Here is a 27,375-nt window from a genome sequence, read left to right as displayed (position 1 = left end):
CAACAAAAACATTGCCAGGCACAACCAGTTAAGGCCAGACCTTGGGTTTTCACCCTGAGAGGTAAGACTCTGAACTTCCCCTGTGCTGCCGCCCCCACATACATATCACTGCTGCAGAGCCCGGAACACCAAGCAGATCCATCAGCATCACGGAGACTCGAACCTCCTTTAGCCAGTCCACCAATCCGGCCTTCATGATATTCCTTCTTCTGACTCACCATGGACCAAAAAGTCACCTGCTGTCAACACGGAATAGAGCTTCGCGATGCTCTCTCCGGAACCGAACGGTCGGAATAAAAACATGAGTGCGCGCGACCGAATACCACCCGATCCAGCAAACTGTAGGCAAAAGATGCACTGTTCCAATCGCCAGCGGAGCTTTCCGAAACTCATCTCTCCAGCCAGATCAAAGCAAACCAACCTCCGGAAGATCTTCATCTTCGCATGCGAGAAACCCGAGGATCGCCACTACTAGGAAAAGGCTTACCGCCGGCACTTTCGTATTCGTCGGCGATCACCTCGCCGGTGGTAATGGCCTACCGCCGACGCTTCCGAAGCCGCCAGGGGTAACCGAGCTTACCACCGGCGCCCCCAACCAATCCGCCGGGGGTAATACTTACCGCCGGCGCTTTCCAATCCGCCGGGGGTAACATTAAGCAGGAGCAAACAAAAATGCTCGGATTACACAAAATATGCAGAATATACATAATATATACAAGAATATACACAAAAACTAGGTGTACCCACTAGACGCATTTTAATTTGTTTGAATATACACAAGAATATACAAGAATCCTCAATACAAGAATATAGACCAAGAATATTGTCACATGGAACAACCGAGACGGTCATGGCTAGTAGCGCATAGCAGCCACCGACCACGCCCAACGCAGGCATATTTTGCAGCGGCTGGTCACCGGAGTCAACGCCGTCTGCTGACGCCACCTGTGAAAGGTCCTTGATCTTGAACGTCCCATCTCTCAGGTTGAAGGTCCAGACGCTGTCGCAGTACCTGTAGGTGTGCAGATTGCCCTGCCAAGACAAGAGAAAGTTCATCATGTAAATGCATTCAAGTGTGGATGGAAAGATGATTACAGATTGCAGATTGCAGTGTATGATATCATCAAATTACAGCAAGAAGCATATGGTATATCTTCCTAGTGGTAGCCTTCATGGAAGGTAAGCATGGTAAATCTGCCTAGTGTTCCTACAATAATATGCCAAGTAGTACTAGTGAATACTTTATTATAAGTAGTGCAATTTTCCTAAGTAAAATATATCGAATAATATAAATACAATGATTTTCGTTCATCAAGGTATCTAATTTAGTTGATCCTAAAGTTTCAGCACATCATATTAGAGCCAAATGTGGAAACCATATACAATAGAATAAGAAGGAACTTATCAAGCTACTTGTATGTAGAAAAATGGGAGAACATACATAACGGTTTTCCATTTGAAATCTGCAAAGATCAATCATGTATTTACTATATAAGCAGATACTTGAGAGTTCAGAACTTCAGATTAATCACCATCAAGAGCTTGGCAGCAAGAGCTTTGTTCTCACTGTAATGTATAAGTTCAAGGATTCGACTTTGTAGATCTAGATAATATTTCAGCTGTAATAAGCAAGAAAAAAGGAAAGCAAATGGTCAAGACATACGCTTTTAAAGCGGAAACATTGCAATTCGAACAGTATAACATGTGTCTACAGGGGTAAAACAGAGCTACACAGTGAATACTTCTTTTAGACTCAATCTCACTAAATTGAATTAATACTGAAAGATATGGTCATAGATTGTAGTTATACCTTACTCGCTGGACAGTAGCACATAGCTAATATCTCAGAAATCAACACCAATTACCTACCTACGTTTTTTTTTTTTGAGGAATTTACCTATCTACGTTGGTGACATTCTCTGCACTCAGTCCATGCTTAAGTTCTGCATTTGGTTGTGTAGTATCTGAATGAATGGATAACTTATTGATAGCTTCAAATAACATGCAAATAAAAACAGAAGTCAAATTATGAACTACAAAATCAAAATATATGTTTTGTTCACTAATAGATTAGTATTCTTACTCTAGCAGAAGAGTAGAGTGGTAAAATCAATTACCAAGCAGAGAACAACTAAAAATGTAGTAGCAGGATAATGCAGTGCTATTTAAAGCATCGGCTAACATAATCACCAATAATCAAACTTGATATTCCCGTTTCATATTTGTCTTGCAATAACACATATACTATCTTACTGTTGCCATCTTCTAGATTAATATAGAGCATCATGTTTATGTTTCTAAGTCATAGCATACCGACTAAGAAGGTTCACACTTATGTTTCTAAATCATGGCATTAGCCCCAGTACTGCAATCGGCAATTCAGCACATGAGCTCCAAGCACAAGCTACAACACTACTGCTTCTAATGCATGATACCTAAGTACCGGCAGAGAAAATGAGCAATAGGCTCCGCTCCCAGCTGAAAGATCCGGCGTGGCATTTCACCCAAAGGGCATATTTATCCCCGTCGTAGCACGCACCTAATTCGGCAGCCCGAAAGTTGATATGATACCGGACGGATGGATCCTACGAGAATGCACTAGTGTTTACACATAACAGCACGCATGCATTCACTAGGAAGGAATGAACAATGGCAGCAGAGTGGCGGTTGTGATTTCAGAATGGAAAGCAGAGAGTGCGGCAGTGCGTTGGTACCAGGAAGTTGTGGTAGACGAACGCCCTGGGCTCCCAGGAGACCACCTCCGTCCACTGCGCGCCCCGCTCGCCGAGCCCCTCGCTGCACCCGGAGACCGCCGGATCAGCTCAGATCGAACCAAATCTAGGCAGGCTACCAAGTGAAACTTTTCCTCGACTCGCTCAGTCGCTCACCTGAGGTCGCGGCGATCGCGGGCGTGGCGGGAGGAGGAGCCGTCGGTGGCCTCAGCGGTGCCGGAGCCTGTGGTCTCGGTGTCTCCGGTGGTGGCGAGGTTGGTGGGGGCGGAGACGGGGAGCGAGAAGACGCCGAAGGCGATGAGCGCGAGGAGGGAGGCGGACGCGACGAGCAGCGTGGCGAGCGCGAGTGCGTACGGCGAGGCGCGACCGTTCCGGGAGGCGGAGAAGACGCCGGGCTGCAGGCAATCTAGCTTTTGCGGAGGAGGTTGGGTGTGCGTGTGTTGGGGACGGGGAAGGGGATGGTGCCTGTGTTGGGGATGGTGGCCCGGCCCAGCCCAGTTCTACTTACCCCAGGCGATTCGTTCCGTAACCGCCGGCGGTAGGACGGGTTACCCCCGGCGCTTTTGGGCCTAAATCGCCGGCGGTAAGGCCAGATCCAATTAGGACCCCGCGGCCCATTATATTGCCGGCACCTTCGTGCCCAACTGGCCGGCGGTAATGGACACACCCCCGGCGCCATCCTTTCAATCTCGCCGGTGGTAGGGTTAGGCCCCCCTGGAAGGCATTACCGCCGGCATCTTCAAATCGTATTTGCCGGCGGTAAGGAGTGCGGCTATAAGCCTTTTCCTAGTAGTGAAAGCAAGATCAACAGCCCCCACGCCGCCAATCCCTCCTGCCGGATCACCAAGGAAGAGGACAGCGGCGCGAATCATGCGTACCGCCGTTGAACCGTTACCAGGGCGGAGGCCGCCACCGCTCCACTGAATCCTCCATGGCTACCGACGGAGAGCCTCAGGCCCCGTCCAAGTAGCCGTGCCGCCCGGCTTCCTCCACCGGCGCTACATCACCTCCCATGGACACCGCCGCGGAAACCCTCTTCTCCCCCTCGTCGATTCGATGAAGGGGGTGCCGCCACCACCGCTAGAGCCAAGCCGGGACCGGGGCCATGACCGGGGCCGAGGCACGGGGGCCAGGGCCAAGGCCATCGCCGGGGTCGGGGCCGCGGCCGGCAGCGGCAGCGGCTTAGGGCGACGGGCGGCGGGTGGTTGTGGTGGCGGGGGGAGGAGGAGCCTCCGCCGCCGCCCGGGAGGGGGCCGGGAGTGGGAGGCGGCGGGTTCATAGGACCATTGTATATATGTGCCTTTGTCAAAACTGTAATTTCCATGTCAAAAGTAAAGGTCGTCCCAGAGAACGCGAAAAGCCCCTGACAAAAATAAAATGTCAGCCCTATTTCAGTGCAATGAAATCTAATTGTATATACGAGTTAATAGAAGATATAATATGCATGCATATATCTATTACAGAAAAATTAGTAATTTACAAGACTATTTTGTACACGGTAAATATAAACGAATTTAATATACATCTATACATGTTGTCAAGACTGTAATTTACATGTCAAAAAATGAAAAACCATTCCAGAAAACGTGAAAAGGCTGTAACAAAAAAATGGTAGACTTTTTTTTCGCTTCGAAGAATTCGTTTATCGATTTTTTTAGGGGAAATCTCACCCATCTTTGTAGAGCACGGAAAGAAATATATATGTATAGCAAGATTGTATCCATCAATGCAAAAGCGTGTTTGCGACATAGAGCACTCAGAGGGAGGCAAGGATCCATCCCGTGTACGAGAGAATGAAGACAATGTCCAGCCCTCGAGTGATGCCGAACAAGTAGACAATTATCGCCATGACTGCAGTCCACACCAGCAACATAATTTTCGCGCCAACCTTGATAGAGGAGGTGAGTTGTTGGGCCTGTGCGTGCTGCGGCAACAAGTCGATCGCCTGCTGATCCGCTCCAGTTTTAGAACCATGCTTTTGGTGGGTAACAACACCAGTTGCGTCCATGAGGTTGACACAATATCGCGGGTCTCAGGGTCGATCATATGCGCAAAGTTTGAAGCTAGCTGCACGAGAATTCGGATAGCGTGGTTGTACGAAGAGGATGCGACAACCGTTATCAAATGTGGCAACTGGTATATGATTCCGGCCCTGCCGTAGAAGAACTTGCTGGCCGCCGGTGACACCGGGCCAAGTTTGATAGTGCAAGTCCCAGCTGGTGCTAGTTTCACACCCGCGTGGTAGCCAGATGCGATGGCGTCGTGGCTACCCGACAGACGATTGTGCCCTTCCCCTCGATTTGCACCTCCGTTCCATCGCGGAGCTTTACGGCGCCTGTTGTGCCGATCTCGGGCTCGGAGAAGATCTCACGACGACCATACATGTGGTTCGACACACCAGTGTCCAGGTACCACACGACGTGTCGCAGCGATCGCCGTTCTTGACGGCGCAGGCTTGAGAACGCTCGTCTTTCAGGAGGACGTGCTCGAAGGGGCTCTCCTTTTCCGCGGTGACCGTGGACACCGTGGTGAGGAGGAGCGACTACTCCTGTTCATCGTCGTTCTCGTGCACAAGGTTCGCTTTCTCCTTGTGTTCCCTGCATGGCTCGGTGCAGTCACGAGAGTAGTGGCCGCCGGCGAACTTGTTGCAGTTGTAGCACTTGATGGTCAACATGTCTCATTCCCCATCTGGCGTACTGCTGTGCCGCCACCGTTGGAGTTTCCGCGGTTGTCGTTGCCGCGAGGCTTGTCTTCTTCCCATGACGGTTCTTGTCGTCGCTGCCAGAGCTCTGGCCATGTTCCTTCCTCCGAGTGTTCCACTGCTCCTCAATGAGCAGCAGTTGCCCATCGTTGCCACTCGGACCGAGCCCGCCGTACCGCTCGTCAGCGGAACAAAGGAGACCGATCAGCTCCTCCACCGTGAGGAGATTAACGTTGAGCAGTGTCTCGATGGAGATAGGGATCTGCGTGTACTGGAAGGAACAACTTGCAGGAATTTCTGAACCACCGTTAAACCACGTCGCCGAGGATGCGCAAGCTGTTGGTGAGCGTGTTGATACGTATGCCCTTCGCCTTCAGCCCTTCGCCTCCCTTGAACATGATCTGGGCGAATTCCTTTCAAAGGCGTTGTGTCGTGGCCTCCTTGACGCGAGGGACGCCAAGACGCATGGTCATGACCATCTCCCACGCCTCCTTTGCCGTTTTCTTCACCACAAGCATGCCCACCATCTTCGGCGGCACTGAACGCGAAATGGCCCCGAGCGCTGCCCTGACATTGGGTACGCTCACCGGGAATCCTTCGACAGCCTCCCTGAGGAAACTGGCGTCCAGGTTGATCTGCATGACAAGAGCCCACTCCATGTAGATGTAGTTCGTTGGAGAGAGCATCGGCCAGACGATGGTGCCGCTCGGGACGTTACACTGCATCGAGCGCTCGTGGACAATGATCTCACTGCTGTCGCTCCTGCGTGTGCGATCCTGCCCACGGCTCTGCGTTCGCGTTCGTGGCAGCGGTGTGCGAGAAGCACCTTCCTTCCTCGACGTGCCAAGCGCCTCCTTCTCCTTCAGCGCCTTCTCCTTGCTCGCCGGAGAAACGCTCGACATGGTCACCAGGATCGGTAACCGCTCTGATGCCACTTGATAACGTTGAGATTCAGAGATCAGCTCACACACACTGACACACACGATACAGAGGAGGAACACGAGGATTTTGTGCAGCGCACGCAAACCAGGCCACTACACCGAGCCTACAGATCACGCCATGCCGCCATCCCACTTCCCACGATCGCTCGACGATGCCTTCGACTATGCGTGCGTCGTGCGTCAACCCGTGTCATCCCACGGTGCAACGAACACGTCCTAGCACTTTGTCAACTCGTGAGCAACCCCAACGAGCTGATGCTTATTCTGCAAGAAACAAACACTAAGCCTAGCAGTTAACTGAAACTGTTTTCGTCGGGCTTACAGTTCAACATTGCACACGTAGTGAATCTCCAAGGAGGTGACTTCGAGGATAAAGAGGCCACAGCATTGTTGTGTGACGAGGTGCGGGGCGTTGTAGTCATGGTTGGGTTGGGGAAACTCCTCCTACCCATAAGCATTCTGGGTAGGGACGTAAACGGATAGAATCGAATTTTATTCATACCATATTTTCTAACATATTTTTTTCTCGGATTTGGATCGGAGCGAATATTTTGACCAGTTTTGGATTTAAATGCGCGTATATCAGACTGCAGATTCAAATAAAAAATGGGCGGACTCGGACCGGAAACAAAAATAGTCGAATATATGATCTGATCATAGTTATAGTTCTTGCAAATCTTGACCGGGATTTAAACTTTTAAGTCTTGTGCTGTTACAAAAAAAAAAGAGACACGATACGCTAAAACTGAAGCATTGATAGAAATTTAGAACCAAACATGCTCGTCAAATGAAATGAATTTGGTAACTCAATACCTAGTAAGCTTGTGAGATTGACCTTGGTTTTTGACTCAAAAATCAAATTATCCGGTTTTAAATCTTCGGATTATCCTTCAGATAATTCATATTCGCATGTTATTTGCTATATCATATCATATACCATATCCGAAGCACTACTTCAGAATCGGGTATCCTTATCCGCCTGATTCTTTAAAATCGAATATAGATACCTTAAAACGAATTCAGGGCAGGTTTCAGCACGAAAATTATCCTATCTATTTACACCCCTAATTTTGGGTTGTATGGAAAGTTGTCACGTGCGAGGTTGCAGGGAATGTACATGAGTTCTGCTTCGCTAGGGTGCTCCAGCGATCACGTGTGCTTCTTGGGTCCATCCTCCATGGCGGCCCGGCGGAGGCTTGTAGCAAGAGGATCTTGGGGCAGCTGGCCAGCTGGAGGTCTCGGTGGCACCTGTGCGGGAGAGGCAGCATCACTGGTGTGCCGACTTTGCTGGTAATCGCGCGAAGATATCCTCTATGAGATAGTCACGGGTAGGAGTAGGACAAGCAATGGGTTCGCCATGCGTTACGCAGGCTCGATCCAGAGATCTAACGCGGTCGAGCAATGCAACAAGGAAATCTTACGATTTGGATAACAACCACTTCCCCCACCGCCGATAGAGGACGCTGATCTACAAGATCTCCACTAGTGGAGAAGAGGCCTTTGGTCCCAAGCAAATGTCCCAGTGCTGAACCAAACCGGGTCCAATAGGGACATTGGTCCCGGTTCGTTTCTGCCCAGGACGACCCCACCCGCTGGTGCCTGTCCTGTAGTGGCCTTTGGACCCGGTTTGCATTACAAACCGGGACTAAAGGGTCCACCGCAGGGCGCCGCAGGCCGTGTCAGTCGTGGGGAACCCTTTAGTCCCGGTTTGTAATACAAACCGGGTCCAAAGGCCACGCCTCTGGCTATATAACCTTGCCTCTGCCCAAGTGTGAGCCACACTTGGCCATTTTTTCACTATCTTCACAAGAGGGGTGTATTGCTTTCCTCTCTTCTTCACATGCACAAGAGGTGTTCGATGAAATGCTTAAGAGGATTTGCCACTTGAGTTTACACAAATCAAGCCACACTTAACTTGCTTTTTTCTTCTTCATCGAGATTAACAACTTTATCCTTTTCATCTGCAATTGATAAAATGCATGTGTATATATAGATCGTGATGTTCTGTAATGGTTTTGATCAGCTTAATTATATCATGCAGATGAATCGGCAATGGATGTACATTGACCGACGGTTTGACGAGTTCACTTCGGGCCTGGATAATTTTATGACCGTGGCGGAGGCAAACAAACATGGTGGCTTCATGTATTGTCCATGTGTGGACTGCAAGAATACCGTAAATTACGCTCACTCGAGTGTCATTCACAGCCACCTTCTGCGATTCGGTTTCATGCCCGATTACTATTGTTGGACCAAGCACGGAGAAAGAGGGGTTATGATGGAAGACAATGAAGAAGAGGAAGAGGATGATGACGGTTATCCCAATTTCCCTGAATACGATGATATCTTTGGAGAAGGCAATGAAGATAATGAAGTAGAAGATCAAGAGGCACCCGATGAGCCTGCCGATGATGATCTTGGTCGGGCCATTGCCGATGCAAGGAGAGAATGTGAAACGAAAAGGAAAGGTTGGTCTTCGACAAGATGATAGAAGATCACAACAAATTGTTATACCCAACTTGCGAAGATGGCCATAAAAAGCTAGGCAAAGACACCGGAATTGTTGCAATGGAAGGCGGAGAACGGTGTCACTGACTCAGGATTTGGAAAGTTGCTGACAATAATTAAGAGGAAGCTTCCGAGGGGTAACGAATTGCCCGCCAGTACGTACGAAGCGAAGAAGATTGTCTGCCCTCTAGGATTAGATGTGCAAAAGATACATGCATGCATTAATGACTGCATCCTCTACCGCGGTGAGTACGAGAATTTGGATGCATGTCCGGTGTGCACTGCATTGCGGTATAAGATCAGACGAGATGACCCTGGTGATGTTGAGGGCGAGCGCCCCAGAAGAGGGTTCTGCCAAGGTTATGTGGTATGCTCCTATAATACCACGATCAAACGCTTGTTCGTAAATAAAGAGCACGCTAGGTTGTTGCGATGGCACAAAGAAGACCGTAAGAAAGACGTGATGTTGAGGCACCCTGCTGATGGATCCCAATGGAGAAAAATCGATAGAGAGTTCCCAAACTTTGCACAGGATGCAAGGAACTTAAGGTTTGGTCTAAGTACAGATGGCATGAATCCTTTTGGAGAGCAGAGTTGCAGCCATAGCACCTGGCCTGTGACTCTTTGTATATATAACCTTCCTCCTTGGTTGTGCATGAAGCGGAAATTCATTATGATGCCAGTGCTCATACAAGGCCCGAAGCAACCCGGGAACGACATTGATGTGTACCTGAAGCCATTAGTCGAAGAACTTCTACAGCTATGGTCAGCAGGTGTACGTGTGTGGGACGAGCACAAGCAGGAGGAATTTGACCTAAGAGCGCTGCTTTTCGTAACCATCAATGACTGGCCTGCTCTTGGTAACATTTCAGGACAGTCAAACAAGGGATACAATGCATGCACACACGGTTTACATGAGCTCGAAGGTGATTATTTGGAAAAATGTAAGAAGGTCGTGTACCTGGGGCATCGTCGATTTCTTAGGACTACCCATCCCGTAAGAAAGAAAGGAAAGCATTACAACGGTGAGGCTGATCACCGGAGGAAGCCTCCCCATCGTGATGGTGTTGATATATTTGGTATGGTCAAGGATCTAGATGTAATATTTGGAAAGGGTCCTGGCGGACGGTCTGTTCCGAATGACGCTGTCGGACACGCGCCCATGTGGAAGAAGAAATCTATATTTTGGGATCTACCCTATTGGGAAGTCTTAGAGGTCCGCTCTTCAATCGATGTGATGCACGTGACGAAGAATCTTTGCGTGAACCTGCTAGGCTTTCTGGGCGTGTACGGGAAGACAAAAGATACACCAGAAGCACAGGAGGACCAACAACGTAGGAAAGACCCCAAAAAACTGCATGAGAGAGTTAAAGGACGTCATTACTCCAGCTACGCTCTTACAAAAGCAGAGAAGGAAATATTTTTTGAATGTCTGAGAAGTATCAAGGTCCCGTCTGGCTTCTCCTCCAATATAAAGGGAATAATAAATATGGAGAAGAAAACATTCCAGAACCTGAAGTCTCATGACTGTCACGTGATAATGACACAGTGTTGCGGTCAGAAACCCACCGGCGGGTAGCGACAGGCAACACAGTAGAGCCGGGAACAACTTAGGGCTTCGGCTGGCCCTGGTCCCTCCGAGCGACGGCCCGCAAAGCTTTCTGGTCACACGTCCGATGCTGATGCTAGGGCGTGCCACCTGACCTATACCTGGTCAGGAAGGTGATGGAGATGCCTCGCTTAGTTTCCTGCTTGGCATACACGTAAACATTAAATACGAGCCTCGATCGGCTCTCAGGTTATCCTGTGAATCGGCTCATGGGAGCCGATCCACCCATGATTCGTACGAGGTGCACGAATATATGGTGGTCCTGCTTGATCAAGATAAAGCTAATAAGATCTATGACGATTTGGGGTTTTCACCGCATAATCGGAACATCCTACTCAGGATTGGGCCTCGCGGCCACGCACGGTGATCGTAAGCCGATCCTAGACAAGGCCTAAAAACCAACACGAGGTTGATCCCCGGAACATCCTGTCTAGGACTTGCGAACGACACCCTACGTGCCGCTGGATCCTCCAGCCCCTTATAAGGCCTAACTATTGCAGATATTAAACTAACCCTTGAAGAATCAAGGAGCAACCGTAACGGATCGAATCTACTAAATCATGATCAAGCGGGGTGCCGCCCCTACACCTAAGATAGGTGTAAGGGCGGCGAGATATGCTAGGGGTTGCACTACGCAAGCATATGATACGAAGAACTATGCTAACCCTAACACATCTATGATAACTACGTTGTTCGCCATCAAAAAGGCTTCAGTACGAGCAACGCATGAACAACGTGGAGCTTGTGCTGCCTAGATCGCAAGATGCGATCTAGGCAGCATGTCGCTTACCGGTAGAAACCCTCGAGACGAAGGAGTTGGCGATGCGCCGAGATTGATTTGTTGGTTGAACGTTGGTTGTTGTTTATTCCATAAACCCTAGATACATATTTATAGTCCAGGGGACTTTCTAATCGTGGGAATAGTCCCAACCGGGCACGGGCCCAAATCTAACTTATCGACACGTATCCTCCTATGTTACAGATACAAGGGCAAACTAGCCCAAACTTGCTATTCAAGGCCGATTCACGTATATTCTTCAATATATAATCTTCAAGTCCACTTGGATCGCGGCCCACCTCTGACTTGGTCAAATTCGGGTGATAACACATGCCCCCCTGGTTTTGGAATTAATAATTCCAAAATCACTCTGTCCTTCCTTCGTCGGGTCATGTCGTAGCAGAGCAGTACCATCGTAGTGTCCTTCATCATGATGCCCTGCCTTCTCAACTTCTCCGCGTGACTTGGCAGTCTATTCTCTTTAGGCACTACCCCCTCGGGAACTGCTGTGGCATTGAATCTCCACCATATCCCCTTTATTTAACCGCTTCGAACAGTTCACCTTTTCATCCTCCTCGCACTAGTCTTCAAATAGTCCTCTTGTGCCACCATGTCTTCTTCCTCCTCTTCCTCTTCCGATCTCTCCAATCGGTCTTCCTCCTCCCGCAAGACGCCACCGGACATACGCGCACCGGAAGAATGGGACCAGGAGGACCACGCCTCCTCCGTCTGGTCAGAGGATGACAAGTCCTTGACCAGCGGGGATGAAGACCTCCAATTCCTTGCCGATGGGGCACTGGAATCGGAAAGCGAGGATGACTTGTTCCCCTGGGACGGTTGTCCCTCTTCTGAAGCACAGACTCCAGAGTTGTTACCACATGAGCAGACTGAAGAGCAAAAGGCGTTTCTTGCGCCGAAGAAGATGTTCATTCCACCGCATACAGTGAAGCACTTTGCCGAGACGAGAATGAAGAGACCTGAGCTGAGAGCTGATTATGACCGCTCTCTTGGACAGTCCTCTAGAGCGAGCAAAGAAGCGAAAAAAGTCGCCCAACTTGGACAGCAGGACAAACAGTCCATACCCCACTTCGTCGTGCAGTCCTATGATGATCCAGAGACGGCATCGATGATCGAACGGGAGGCTAGAGCTCAGGGAGCATCAGTTGAGTACGAAGATTACTATCCAACGGCTGAAGTCGTAAACAAGTATAGATACGGACATGATCTCGTCAAACCTGGCGAGCTCGCGCGTCTAGGGACTCAGATGCGAAGGTTGCATGAATGGTACCTGAGAGCCTGTCGAAGAAGTGATCGCTACCTCACGGTGTATCTTAGAGATGAGCATTACTTCCGGGGGCGGGAGGAGATAAACCTTGACTTCGAAGAACTGTTTCAGTTATTCAATCAAGACGCCCTCGACAAAGCTGTCATCAGTTGCTACTGCCTGTAAGTGATTTATTTATGTAATTAAGTCTGTAGCTCAGCGCTCATTCATTTGCACTAACAATTATCCTCACTATATTCTTTGTGTACGCTATACATTTAATTATGCAGAATGAAGAAGCTCGAATGCAAAAGAGGCAAGCTCCTACCGCTGGGGTTCATTGACCCAGACACAGTTCATGAAGTTACGGTTAAAGACTTCGCCAAGGACACAGAGGACAACATGGTAATGTTTTTAGTGAAGCAAGCAAACAAAGAGGATATATTCTTTCCCTACAACTTCAAGTGAGTGTTATATATAACATACATTATGCTTTTGCAGCTTCCACTTTATTCTCGTAATCATTGAGCTATGCTTGTGCAGTTTCCACTTTATTCTCCTAATCATTGATCTTCACAAAGGAGTCGTAAATATCATGGACTCGAAACGTAAAGAACATGAGGAATGGGCGGACATGGCTGCCATCCTCCAGAGGTAATTTCAATCAATTTCGTATTGGTATCTTCATCTGTTCTAATTCGACGATATCATCAACTAATCAATAACTCATTTACTCATTATTGCCGGGCAGGGCTTGGAAACGGTTCATCAATACTGTTCCGGGTAAATGGAAACCGGAGCTTACATTTCAAGATTACCCTGTAAGTAGTACTATATATATAGCTATGTCCGTGAAACTCTATATATGATATTTACTTTCAATACGATGCTTGATTGAAACTCTATATTAGTTTGATCGAACTATTTTTTCGTAAAGTGTATGAGGCAGGAACCCGGGAATAACTTATGTGGATACTACGTCTGCACCTTCAATCGTGGCATGGCATGTCCCAAGGGTGAGGATGCCCGTATACACCATACTCGTGTACGATAAAAAAATTTCACTTAATTAGTACCATCTATTGTATTGAGTTCTATTCATATATATATATATATATAATGATCTCATTTTTTAAATATATATAGATGATACGCCTGCGGGACACTCTCATAACGGAGGATCAAATACGAGCAATTCAAGAGGAAATCGCGGGATTCTTTCTTACCGAGGTCATTACCCCAGGTGGAGAGCACTATCGGCAGATCGTGACGGCGGAGGATATTCGTCGAGGAGATGTTGTATTGTAAATATGCATGCATTACGTGTACTGTTGACGATGTCGTGTACTGTTGACGATGTCTATATATATTCATGACGATTTTTTGTGGTTTCTTGAATGATATATATGCATTGCTGAAACTCTGCCGCGGCAGAGAAACGCCCTGTTTCTCTGCCGCGGCAAAGAAACGCTGGTACAGCCTAAACCTGTGCCGCGGCAGAGAAATAGGAATTCTCTGCCGCGCGGCAGAAACCTAGGCCCGGTTCGTACCACGAACCGGGACCAAAGGCCTTCCACCGCGAGCTCCCTGGCCGCACCACGTGTCAAGGCCTTTAGACCCGGTTAAACTTTGAACCGGGACTAAAGGGTACCCCCTTTAGTCCCGCCTAGTTGGTCCCGGTTTGGGAACCGGGTGAAGGCCCAAATGGACCGGGCCTATTGCCCCTTTTTCTACTAGTGCTCCTTCTGCCTGATCAACCAGCATGTTCGACAGGGCGCCGTGTCTCCCTACCATGGGTGGAGTCAAAGAGATCACCCTTGCCAAGGTGGTCGCCAGGGCCACCGGGCCGCACTCCAGCGGCAGACTCAGACTGACTCTGCGCTTCCCCGACGTCATGCACACCCTCAACGTGTGGCACTACCACAAGGATGTCGAGCATAGGACGTGGGGCTTTCTGACTAATAATGAAGTAAGTACAGTGCAGCAACCGTTATGGCGCGAATGCACAGTACGTGCAGCACCGTTATATATGTAAACACCGTTAGTGTATGCCAATGACACAAACTGATGCTGTCTAGAGAGCATCTTTCTTTTGAAGTCGTAACTAGCAGCAAAAGTTAAAACCCACCGAGTAGAGGAAACAAGCCATTACTGGCGCACCAAAATGGCAAAGGTGACAAGTAACCTATCAGATGATTGTAACGTTAACTTAATCATTACACAAACTTGCTCACTACCCGATCGGACCAACTGCTACAGTACTCTAATTTAAGCAGCTCTTCACTATCCGATCAGACCAACTTGCTCAATACCCTGTTGTGCTATTGCTAAGTCCTTCCGACTCCCCAACAGCATCCTGAACCTGCTGAGCAAGGTGTTTTCATAGGAGATAAAGTATTGTACGACAAATTAATTGTGCACGAGAATAAGCACCTAATTTGCACATTGCTGACAATGTAAGAGGAGCCTTACCCGCAATAAATAATTCAAACTGAAATCTTGATGTGGAAGTATTCGGGGTCGAAGTGATGCACTCTCACATATCCATCCTCACCACCACTTGTGAAAATTGCAAAGGGTAACAAGGAATCAGAGTAACAAAGAAACAAGGAAAATGGAAGCTCAAACAGCGTTCTCAACCATAAATTACAGTTAAGCATGGAGACAGAATACTAGTGTCAACTAATAGTATGTTATAGAAGGTAAACAAAAAACTGATTGGGCGGTTACTTGTAAAACAAAGTACAAGGATTAAACTGAACAGGAAGATTGCCATCATCCTGTTTTTAACACCCCAATAGCTTTTTTGACACCCCAATAGCGTATATCCTTCAAGTACTATATGGGATCTAAGACATCTTTTATGGGACAGAAGGAGTACATAACTTGTACAGCCCTTATAGTATTTGAAGCATTTTTTTAAAAGGTTGCTCTCATGTTGCTTTTGACATCCGGATCCCCTCAACTATACCAAATAAGAAATTTCAGGCTAAGCTGACGGGAAGTTATGTGGTTATATCTACTACATCTATAGCAATGCTATCTCGGTAACAAGTATCTTCTAATGCATACTTTTCTTGTATTCAACCTTGTGGTTGTATTTAGGCATGAAACTCTTTATTTGCAAATGGTGTGCTTCTTGCAAAGGTCTTAATGAAACCTCTTCATTGCAAATGTGAGTAATTTTAGATGAGTGCATATGTTGCGAAGTATATAAAATCATGTTCATGGTTCACCCATCCCAAATATGTCTATCTATCAATTTTATTGAATATTGATGAAAGTGCAAATTGAGTTTCTTATTTTTGTATCATTTCTTTGTGATACTTGTTGCCTTTCTCAAAGCATCCCAACATTTTCTATCCCTTGTTGATATTTGTGATGTCTTTGATGTGTTTTTGGTTGAACACTTCGAGTTCATCAATGTACAATAAGAGAAAATTGAGCCTTTGGCCATGCTATTATCCAAATATCTTATTGGTATATTGCATGACTTCGTTTTAGATATCATGTTTTAATTCTTGTGTATCTATTTTGTGTGTACATGTTTCTTTGTGGTTAAATATCTTTGTGATATTGTCCACTTAGAGAAACTCATACACATAAGAGATGATACTTCTTAATTTGATATCTTATTTTATTTGTTATGTGTTGTTTGGTCATTCTAAGAAATATCATTCATTGAAGACTATGAAGATATTATTTGCTCATATTTGTAATAGTCTTATAATATGCTTTATCATGTCTTCCACATATCCTCATGATTGAGCCTTTTATTATGGTGCCTCTTACTTGTTGCTCAACCATTTATTTGCCTTAAGTGTTCAACATATTCATACTACACTCGGGTGTAGTTACACCCACGCGTGTTTCTCATAATCGAGAGAGTATCTATCCTACCGAAGAGTATGTACATGTAGTATGAAGTATATAAGATTATTTTGGTAGTATATATACTACTTTGTAGGAAGTATGCAGATTTTTTTACGTAAACTCATTTTTACCTATATTTTTTACGTATACATATGCATGTATTTCAGATATATAATGCAAACTATGAGTTCATTTGCATTTTTTTCACCAAACTTGGTTTTGAATATCTTAGATATAGTGTAGGAACATAATAAAAATGATGAAGTATCATATATACTTCCGTATGGTAGTATATTGGATATGGGTGTAACTACACCCGGGAGTAGGAAGTATTTATCGTATATATATAGAGCAGGACTATTCTAGAACCCCCCTTAAGAGTGGTTCTAGAATACCCCCCCCCCCCCCCGTAGGATGTTGCAGACTAGCTATTCCACAACCCCTCTTTAAGGACCTTCTAAACCCGATACAAACACCTGCGCCTCCCAACCCCACCCGACGTCCCGTCGACCCCACACCACACCACCTCACCGACCCCACCTACACCACCTACCGCTGACCCCACCCATCCCCCGTCGACCCACCCCACCTTTCGTCGACCCAACCCACCTCCCACCTCCCACCGGCCCCACACCGCCTACCTCCCGCCGGACCCACACCGCCCAACTTCCAGCGACCCAACCCAGCCTCCCAATGAACCCACCCACCCCACATCCCGACGACCCACTCCACCATACCTCCTGCCGACCTATCGCCGACCCTTCCCAAAGCCACACCCCACCAACCCCATTTTTTAAAGTTCGCATTTTTTTTGGAGCTCCGCTTCATTTTTTTGGAAGTTCACTTCATTTATTGGAAGTTCACTTCATTCATTGGAAGTTCACTTCATTTGTTTTGGAAGTTCACTTCATTTTTCGGAAGTTCACCTCATTTTTTTGGGAAGTCCACTTCATTTTTTCAAAAGTCCGCTTCATTCAGAAGTTCACTTCATTTTTTTGGAAGTTCACTTCTATTTTTCGGAAGTTCACTTTGTTTTTTCGAAAGTTCGCTTCATTTTTCGGAAGTTCACTTCATTTTTCGGAAGTTCACTTTATTTTTTCGAAAGTTTGCTTCATTTTTTCAGAAGTTCACTTCATTTTTCGGAAGTTCACATCATTTTTTCGAAAGTTCGCTTCATTTTTTGGAAGTTCACTTCATTTTTCGGAAGTTCACTTCATTTTTCGAAAGTTCACTTCATTCTTTTCGAAAGTTCACTTCATTTTTTTGGAAGTTTACTTCATTTTTCGAAAATTTACTTCATTTTGCTCGGAAGTTCACTTCCTTTTTTGGAAGTTCACTTCTTTTTTCTCGGAAGTTCAGTTCATTTTTCGGAAGTTAGCTTCACTTTTTGAAGTTTTTTTTTCATTTTTCGGAAGTTCACTTTATTTTGTTTGAAGTTCACTAGATTTTTCAGAAGTTCACTTTATTATTTTCAGAAGTTTACATCATTTTATTGGAAGTTCACATTAAGATTTATCAAACATGCCCAAATATTACTTTTTTTGTCAAATTCACGTATGTCAAAACAGTAATTCACTTTGTACACCGCGAGGAAGTTCACTTTGCACCGGGCAGAAGTTCAATTTTAACACGCCGAGAAAATTATTTTGTAGAAATTTACTTTGGTCAAAATGAAGTTCATTTTGTAGCACACGGAAGTTAACTTTGAATCGCATAGAAGTTCACTTTAAACACACCGAAATTTACATTTTGACGAAATTCACCTTAGTCAAAAAAGGTTGTTCACTTTGTAGTATACGGAAGTTCACATTGCACCTCGTGGAAGTTCAATGTAAACATGCCAAAATATTACTTTTTGTCAAAATTCGGTTTAGTCAAAACGGAAGTTCACTTTTTACGGCATGGAAGTTCACTTCGTTTTTTGAAAGTTCGCTTCATTTTTTGGAGGTTCACTTCATTTTTTGGAAGTTCATTTCATTCCTTTCGGAAATTCACTTCGTTTTTTTTTGAAGTTTATTTTATTTTTCGGAAGTTCACTTCATTTTTCGAAAATTCACTTCATTTTTCTTGGAAGTTTACTTCTTTTTTGGGAAGTTCGCTTCTTTTTTCTCGGAAGTTCTATTCATTTTTCGGAAGTTAGCTTCACTTTCTGAAGTTTTTTTTTTCATTTTTCGAAAGTCCACTTTATTTTGTTGGAAGTTCACTTAATTTTTCTGAAGTTTACTTTATTATTTCTAGAAGTTCACATCATTTTATTGGAAGTTCACATTAAGATTTATCAAACATGGCAACAATTACTTTTTTTTTGTCAAATTCACGTAGGTTAAAACAGTAGTTCACTTTGTACACCGCGAGGAAGTTCACTTTGCGCCGCGCAGAAGTTCACTTTTAACACTCCAAAAAATTTACTTTTTGTCAAAATTTATTTGGTCAAAATGAAGTTCATTTTGTACCACACGGAAGTTAACTTGGAATCGCATGGAAGTTCACTGTGAACACACTGGAAATTTACATTTTGACTAAATTCACTTAAGTCAAAACAAAGGTGGTTCACTTTGTAGCGTACGGAAGTTCACATTGCACCTCGTGGAAGTTCAATGTAAACATCCCAAAAAATTACTTTTTGTCAAAATTCGGTTTAGTCAAAACGGAAGTTCACTTTTTACGGCTTGTAAGTTCACTTAGTATCGCGCGAAAGTTCACTTTAAACAAGAAGGGAAATTACTTTTTGATGAAATTCACTATGCTCAAAACGGAAGTTCACTTTGTACCACGCGGAAGTCCATTTTGAATGCGCCAGAAGATCAAATCATACAAGCCGGAATTTTCCCATTAAGAATTTGGAAAAAAGTTCAACATGTAAAAGTGGCACCTAATCAATATATTTTCAACATAATTTTATTTGGAACATTCCGACAAGTGGTTTGGAAATAAATCACAAAAAATAGTACAAAAAACGAGAAATTCAAAAATCAGAATAATGTTTTTCAAATCTGCTCTTAAACTGTACAAAATTGGGGAAATGCTCTATATAAAAAAGTTGCGCCTATTCAATAGCTTTCCAACGGTGTATCATACGCATCAATCCGATAAACAGTTTGGAAATTAGACATAAAAAACTGGACGAAAACACTGAAATCCGCAAAAATGTTGTTTTATATATTTAAAATTAACTTCAAAAAATAATTTGGTAAAACAATAAGCACAAAAAAGATGCGAAATTTCCTTACGAATCCATTGGTATATTATATGCATCATTTCGATAAGTGATATAGATCAAATTAAAAATATTGTTCGCACGAACATGTAATTCGGTGTTACGCCAAGAAGTTAACTACGAAACACCCAGAAGTTCACAAGTGGTTCGAGAGTAACTATTTCGAACATGAGTGAAAACTTTTATGGCGCGACCTTGGGAAGTTCACTTCTATATTCGAGAGCTCATGTACTCTGTTTTTCTGGGTGGAAATCATACGCATAGAAATCATCCCTACGGCCTGCGATTGCACAAATTGACCGGCCCCATGTATAATTAACACTAATATAACTCTATTAATACTCCAACTCATCATACTGTCACACCTAATCAATCTGGATGAGACAATTTCAAAAAGCTCTCATGTCGTTGTTATGTTTGATTTTGCATATTTCTGAAATTAAACTTAAACCATTTAGAATTTTAAAATAAATTCAACACAAAAAAGTTGCGCCTAATCAATATCTTTTCAACAAAATTTCATTTGAAACATTCCGACAAGTGGTTCGGAAATAAATCCAAAAAATAGTAAATAAAAACAAGAAATTCGGAAAGTAGAATCATTTTTTTTTCAAATCTGCTCTTAAACAGTGAATTTTTGGTGAAAATTATCTATATAAAAATGTTGCGCCTAGTCAATAGTTTTCCAATGGCATATCGTATGCATCAATCCGATAAACCGTTTGGAAATTAGATCTCAAAAACTGCACGAAATTAGTGAAATCCGCGAAAATACTGTTTTATAGATTCAAATTTATTTTTGAACAATAAAAAATTTGGAAAAACTATGAACACAAAAAAGTTGCGAAATTACTATACGAATCCAACGGTATATTATATGCATCGTTCCGATAAGCGATTCAAAGATTAAATTAAAAATATTGTCCGCATAAATATGTAACTCTAGTGTTCCGGAAAGTAGAATCATGTTTTTTCAAATCTGCTCTTAAACTCTAAAGCATTGGGGAAAATGATCTATATGAAAAAGTTGTGCCTAGTCAACACCTTTCCAATGGCATATCATATGCATGAATCCGATGAACCGTTTGGAAATTAGACCTCAAAAACTGCACGGAATTAGTGAAATCCTCGAAAATAATGTTTTGTATATTCAAAATTATTTTTAAAAAATAGAGAATTTGGAAAAACAATGAACACGAAAATGATGAGAAATTGCTATACGAATCCAACGGTATATTATATGCATCATTCCGATAAGCGATTCAAAGATAAAATTGAAAATATTGTCCGCACAAACATGTAATTCTAGTGTTCCGAAAATTAGAATCATGTTTTTTTCAAATCTTCTCTTAAACTGTAAAGAATTGGGGAAAATGATCTATATGAAAAAGTTGCGCCTATTCAATAGCTTTCCAGTGACATATCATATGAATCAATCCGATGAACCGTTTGGAAATTAGACCTCAAAAACTGCACGTAATTACTGAAATCCGCGAAAATATTGTTTTGTATATTCAAAATTATTTTTAAACAATAGAGAATTTGGAAAAACAATGAACATGAAAAAGATGCGAAATTACTATGCGAATCCAACGGTATATTATATGCATCATTCCGATAAGCGGTTTGAAAATCAACATGAAAATACTGTCCGCACGAATATGCAATTCTAGTATTCCGTCGAGAAGTTCATTTGTGAAACACCCGGAAGTTCACAAGTTCGAGAATAGCAGACTTATATATATATATATACTAGTGGAATACCCTTGCTTCGCCACGGCTTCCTATGTTATATCTAGCGTCACACATGCCACGTGTAAACATTGCACAAAAATATTTAATTAGATCAGAAAATATCACATAATATAGATGAATACATGTGTGTTGCAACGGCACCTCAGATTTATCTCGTGCACAAGTAAACATATAGATGAAATTATATGTATAGCCTGTATATTGCAACTGGGTAAACAAATGATTAACAATTCTCACAAAAAATTAAGTAAATAAAAAATTGGTCTTTTGTTTTCCTGGAAATTAGTTTTTCTTTATCCAGAGGCATTGTAGTGCTAGTTTTCAGTTCCCAACTGGTCTGGTTCTACGCGGTTTCAAATTTTTTTGACCGCCGTTTCTACATAATATCTAATATATGTAAACGTGGTAGAAATTGATTACACGATATTTATGGACTTGTCATTTTCAGGTAATTAAATCCTAATCCATGTCTTAGTGTCCTAATATATGTACCTTTTGTACGTTAATTTTCTGAAGACATTTTATTGCATGCATATATATGGATGGATCGGTGACTGTGAGTATGCGTGGATTTTGGTACCTGCATAGCATAACCCGATCTATGCACGGAGAGACCATCGATGTGTGAGAGCATCTCTGCTCTCCGGTCGCATCCTAAGGAGCACCGGACATATTTTCGGCTCTAGTCGCGCGCTCCAAAGCCTTCTTCTGCCCAACGCGGCCTAGTACGGTGCTCGACTCCCTAAGCCCATTCCCGCTTCACAGCGAGAAGCGAGGCGGGGAGTGGCGAGTCCGACGCGTCAATAACACACGAATGAAGCGTTGCAGCTTTGCCTTAACCGTGATAGAGGGGCAAGTGAGACGTCCCATCGGTGTTGCGCCTACTCCATGCGTCGCCGCCGTTCACACGCCACCACACGTTCTCTCTCTTTCTTCCGCGGATTCTGGCCTCTTCCCGCCTCTTCTCGCTTCGCCTATAAAAGGCCTCCTCCATTTAATGGTCGCCACCACGGTCGTCGGTATCCCTTTCCCCGCCACAAACACATGACTTGTCGCCTACGCACCACCTACCCAATGATGAACCGCGCCGGCGAGGGCCAGTTGCCTCCACCACCGTCTCCACCTCCACCTCCATCTCCACCACCACATGAGTTCGACGTTGAACCGGAGTCTGCAGAGAACGAAGCGTGGGAGGAGGCGGCGCTAGCGGACACCATAGCAGTGTTCGACGCCGCCACGGCGAAAGAGGTGCGCCGGTGCCGGGCGGATGAGATGGGCGAGCGGCGGTGTGCAGAGCGGGAGCAGCGGCGCCGCCGTGCAGACGAGATGGAGTTGCGGCGGCATGTAGACGAGTTGTATGAGCAGCGGTGCATTGAGGAACTGCAGGAGCGGATGCAGGAGCTCCATCAACGGCAACGGCGGGAGGCGCTGGAGCGGCAGCTACGAGAGGACGCGATGGCAGTGGAAGCGGCGGCCTGGGAGGTGGAGGCGGATGCGTTGGTGACGGCGGTGGCGCAAATGGAAGAGGAGGAGGAGGACAAGGCGGAGGACGAGGCGGAGGAGGAGCTGCAGGAGCGGATGCAGGAGCTCCATCAACGGCAGCGGCGGGAGGCGCTGGAGCAGCAGCTACGGGAGGACGCGATGGCAGCGGAAGCGGCGGCCTAGGACGACGACGACTTCGATCAGTCCAACGACGACGGGCAAGACCCAGACGATGCGGCGGTGCAGCAGCAGGCGCTCTTCGAGGCATTTGAGTTGTAGAAAAAGCTGCAGAACGACGCTGGTGCTTGTGAGGAGGAGCAGGTTCACCGTGCCCGAACCCTCCTTCCAGCAGGAGCAGCTGGGGAGGGTAGGCGACGACGCAGCGAACGAGCACCGACGTCTTCTCGTCACGCTTCGTAGGGAGAGGCGGCACATGAGCTGCGGCGGAGGGGTGGTGAGTGGTGACGATGGGCCGGTCCATCGAACGCACCATCGGGAAGCTAGTAGGTTAGGATTAGATAATCTTGCCAGTTTCATCCAAGCTTGTAAAATATAATCAAATTTCAATGAAAATCTTTATTTTCGTATTTTTTTATTTTCGTTTGGGGGACGCGGCTGAAGAGCAACATCCCCAAAATGCGTTACAAAGAAAAAGCGTCCTCCAAACATTCGATCCAGTACCGTTTGGAGGACGATTTTGGAGTATTTCAGCCCTTGAAAGATGCATCATTATAAGTGTTGGATAGGTTCCCATTCGGTTTCATTCCAGCAGCATGCGGAATTAAGGTAGACATGTTAGTGAGCACGATTGCATTTTGGTCCTAGTTAGATTTGGTAGCTAGGGAGGTGGATTGTGAATTCGTGTGCGTGTCAAAAAGGAAAAAAGAATCGAGCTGATCGATTTGTAGCGTGTGCCCGCTGACTTGTTTTGCCCCTCGCGTGTGAAAAAAGAAGTAATCAGGTCGCTTCCTTATTCGAGTCGGCGTTTCCTCCAGATGTTAGGAAACGAAATTCGATCGAACTTGTCCTATAATCGTGACCTCGTGTGTTTGCTCTTGCGTGCGGATCTAACATACTAATAAAGCGCTTCGTTTTGGGCCGTCATGTTTTTAATTTTAGCCTACATAGCCCGGTTCAACTTTTTAAGCTGAGAGGCTCAAGTGTGACACAAGGCAGTAACCTATTGCAATTTAATTTTAGCCTACATAGCCCGGTTCAACTTTTTAAGCTGAGAGGCCCAAGTGTGACACCAAGCAGTCACCTATTGCAATTTAATAGTATAGATATATATATATATGCAAAATAGTGGGCTACCTAATGGCTAGCTATCCATACCCTTCGAGCCGTCCGATTTTCTATACACACCATGGAATCCTTTTGCGAGAGCACCGATTTCTAACGGATCCCATTCACGCCGTTTAATCGAGAGCACCACGCACCAGGCTGTCACACTACAACATTACAGCGAGAGTAGCATAGATCTCTTCAACGTGTCCTCAACCCCACCTTCCCCTCCCCATCCCATCCACCACCGCGCGAGGCTTCCACATCCGTGCCCCCGCAGCAGCACCGCACCGGAGAGCCAGATTGCGGGCGAAGGGCGGGAGATGACGGAGGTGCGGGCTGGCAGCGCCAGAGTGCGGGGGAAGGCGGGGGACCGGGGCCAGCACCTCCGCCGCTGCCCAACCGGAGATGGATAGTGAGCCAGAGCCGAAGCTCAGCCCTCGCATGCTGCTGCCTTGTCTCCACGCAGAATCCCCATTCTGACAGTGAAGATTTCCCCGGTCGTGGGTATGGGCAGCTGTTTGAGCGGTTTGGTCCTGGCCCGTTTCTCCATCTGGTTTTGTTTCTTCTCTTTATTTTTCTTCGATCTTGTTTTGGTTCACTGTTTGGGGGATTCAGGTCCATGTTGATTTGCTATACTAACGTTTTCCTAGTCCAGATTCAAGTTGTTATTCTGTTGGGATTTCTTGTGAGAGTGCTGTATTTCCGTTGGAATTTCCTAGGACAACGTATTTTGTCTGACCAAATGTTCAGGCTATATTTCTACAACTAAAAGATCAAGTTTTCACTCTTCAAATCTAACTTCTACTGCTGTTTTTCTGAGTTGAACACTATTATCTGAAGTTGGTGTTTGAACCCTCTATGGACCTCGCCACCCCGGCAGATCGCCACCTCAAGCTCCAAGCTCGATCGCCGCACAGTGCAGAAGCAGATCAAGGTGGAGCTAGGAACCGATGTTGTTTTTCCGTAGCTTTTCTCTACCTGTTGAGCTTCGCTTCATGTCAAGTAGGTCCATCCGTCCGATGGTGCAGAGCAGCTACCAAACACCGAGCAGCAATGTTTTCGTAAGTTCATTCGATCTACCAAGTTATTATGCTCCTAGATCGGAACTATGTCTTGCCATGGACGAAAGAAACAAAGAAAAACGGCAAGTGCCACTACGTGTTTCAGGACTCAGCAGTAAGTTTCAACACTGTATTTCAACAATCCATCGGTTTGCTATGCCGAAAGTGTTTTTTTTATTTCCCCCCCTGCCCTTTCCTTGGTGATGCTGATACATTCCCTGTCTTTTTTTTCTGATCTGCACTTTGCATTTTCTTTCTGACCTTTCTTTGCTAAATTGTGGGGTTTGCTGTGTAAATAGATTTGATGTTTCAAATCGATCAAACCAAAAGCAAGTGATGTCCTTATTTCTATTTACCTGATCTTTGTAGATTCTCTAAATTATGGTAGGAGGTACAGTTAGATGTGCATTGTGCAGTGTATTGAACCTATCAGTATCAATCCTGTAGTTTTTGACTGCTATTTTTCTGGGCCAATTTCACTTTCTGCTCTAGAGTGCTCAAAGGGACACATGTTCAGCCCATAATTCAAAGAGCAATGGCCTTTCATTAGAGCTAGACGTTACATATATTGCTACAAAGGTGAAATTAGTTTATATGTGTATTAACTCTTACACTTCTGTAAGTTAGTATTTGTTGCATGTATACATTCGTCGGTGCTATCCTAAAGCTTTTGCTTCTTCTCATCTTATAAACAGTTTTGGAAATTTTGTAATCTATTATCTTGCCATATGCGTTTTTCAAGCTTAAAAGGTTCGTGTCCCTCCGCGCACACACATGATTCCTCGCCGTCGGGGGCGTGTTGAGGTACACAGCAGATAGAATCGTGAGGGCTGGATTAGGCAACGACCACAAGCCCCCCTGTTGATTAGGCAACGACCACAAGCCCCCGTGATCGATTAGGCAACGACCACAAGCCCCCATTCTAATTCGCTATCATTCGATTTCCCTCCTGTTGATTAGGCAACGACCACAAGCCCCCGTGATGTATTTTGTATTTTCGTTGTGATGTATTTTGTATTTTCGTTGACCTGCTGTACGTATTACGGACTGGATTTCATTCTGAGCAGTTTTGCTCCCAAATCTTTTCGCACTGATGTAGTATGAGCTGATATGGAAAGTGCATGGCATCCAAAATTTATGGCATCGGGGATGAACTAAGTTAGTCGATGGATTTTACTTGTGTTTTTCTGTCAGTTCTTTATATAGCACAAATTACAGCTATTACACCAATATTTACATACCATTGCACTAGTTCTTACATGATATGGGATATGTAATTTTAGGCAAAGGATACTGTAATTTGCTTCTAAAATTATGTTGTTGATATTTTCCTTCTATACTTTATAAAGTTTTCTATTTACGAAGTTACAATCCAGTACACTAATGTTTACATGACCTGAAATATGTAATTTTGTGCAAAGAAAACTGTAATTTCGGTCCATTTAAAATATCAGGCCATAAGACCTGCACTCCTTTCGGCACCCCTAGTGGATTAGCAAGCAGCTGGCTTCCTTTTTCTTTTCTTCCAAATCATTGTCTAGGCGAGCTCAGGAACATCTTAAAATATGTGATTCCCTCATCATCAACAATGTGCACCCGACTAGTTCGATTTCAACAAGTTTCAGTTTTGCAAGTTCTCAAGTTTCAGTTCTGCAAGTTCTGATTCTTTTTGGTACTGCATTTATCTAGTTTGCATTTCTGATCTGGGATTCAAGAAAGTAAGCACGTTTTTTTGCTGCAGGGAGTGAGGCCGTTCGTGGAGCTGGCGCCGGCGATGGTGTGCTCACTGCACCAACTCGCTGGAGGATGCGTCCTTCACCGCGTACCCGTGGACACACCGTCGGGGCGGCCATGCTGATGACCATAGGGAACGCGGGTGGCGGTGGCGTGGGATCGGCCTGGTGATATGACCGACAACATTGCTTATACAAGCACAAACCAATGAATTTTTTTCTACGGCTGGTGGAAAACGTTTTTCTACTAGTTGGTTTATTATTCGTTCATATCTTGACACCGTCCAAGGAATGAGGTTGAAGAGTACCAAACACTGTATTTTTTCGTGCCATCTTGTTAGTTTTCCACATGCCTAGTTGAAGACTGCTGGACACACTCTGCCCAGCAGGTGCCATGCATGGATCACTCTATACATACCTGTTCAAAATTAGCA

At 45.0% G+C, this 27,375-nt stretch overlaps 1 protein-coding gene across 1 annotated transcript; it reads right to left on the bottom strand.

Annotated features, from left to right (window-relative positions):
- Positions 1 to 659: 659 nt before the first annotated feature.
- Positions 660 to 5,831, bottom strand: LOC127346575 (uncharacterized). Its single transcript, XM_051372860.1, has 7 exons — positions 5,748 to 5,831; positions 5,393 to 5,704; positions 5,131 to 5,274; positions 2,889 to 3,232; positions 2,715 to 2,796; positions 1,533 to 1,619; positions 660 to 1,032 (listed from the first exon to the last, which is right to left on the bottom strand). Exons 1-7 carry the CDS (start codon positions 5,829 to 5,831, stop codon positions 682 to 684), a joined length of 1,404 nt encoding a protein of 467 aa, XP_051228820.1. The 3' UTR covers positions 660 to 681.
- Positions 5,832 to 27,375: the final 21,544 nt, after the last annotated feature.

Source organism: Lolium perenne, chromosome 4 (assembly GCF_019359855.2).
Source record: "Lolium perenne isolate Kyuss_39 chromosome 4, Kyuss_2.0, whole genome shotgun sequence".
NCBI lineage: Eukaryota > Viridiplantae > Streptophyta > Magnoliopsida > Poales > Poaceae > Lolium > Lolium perenne.
The sequence above is the reverse complement of the archived record's forward strand: the minus strand, read 5'-3'. Positions and strand labels throughout refer to the sequence as shown.

What these genes read in the sequence shown, in the direction of transcription:
- LOC127346575 (XM_051372860.1), bottom strand. Translation starts at nt 5,831, where the DNA reads ATGTTCAAGGGAGGCGAAGGGCTGAAGGCGAAGGGCATACGTATCAAC. An exon ending in CGCGATCGCCGCGACCTCAG is followed by an intron (nt 2,797 to 2,888) that starts GTGAGCGACTGA and finishes CTCCGGGTGCAG; the next exon opens with CGAGGGGCTCGGCGAGCGGG. An exon ending in TTGCTGCCAAGCTCTTGATG is followed by an intron (nt 1,033 to 1,532) that starts GTGATTAATCTG and finishes TTGTCTTGGCAG; the next exon opens with GGCAATCTGCACACCTACAG.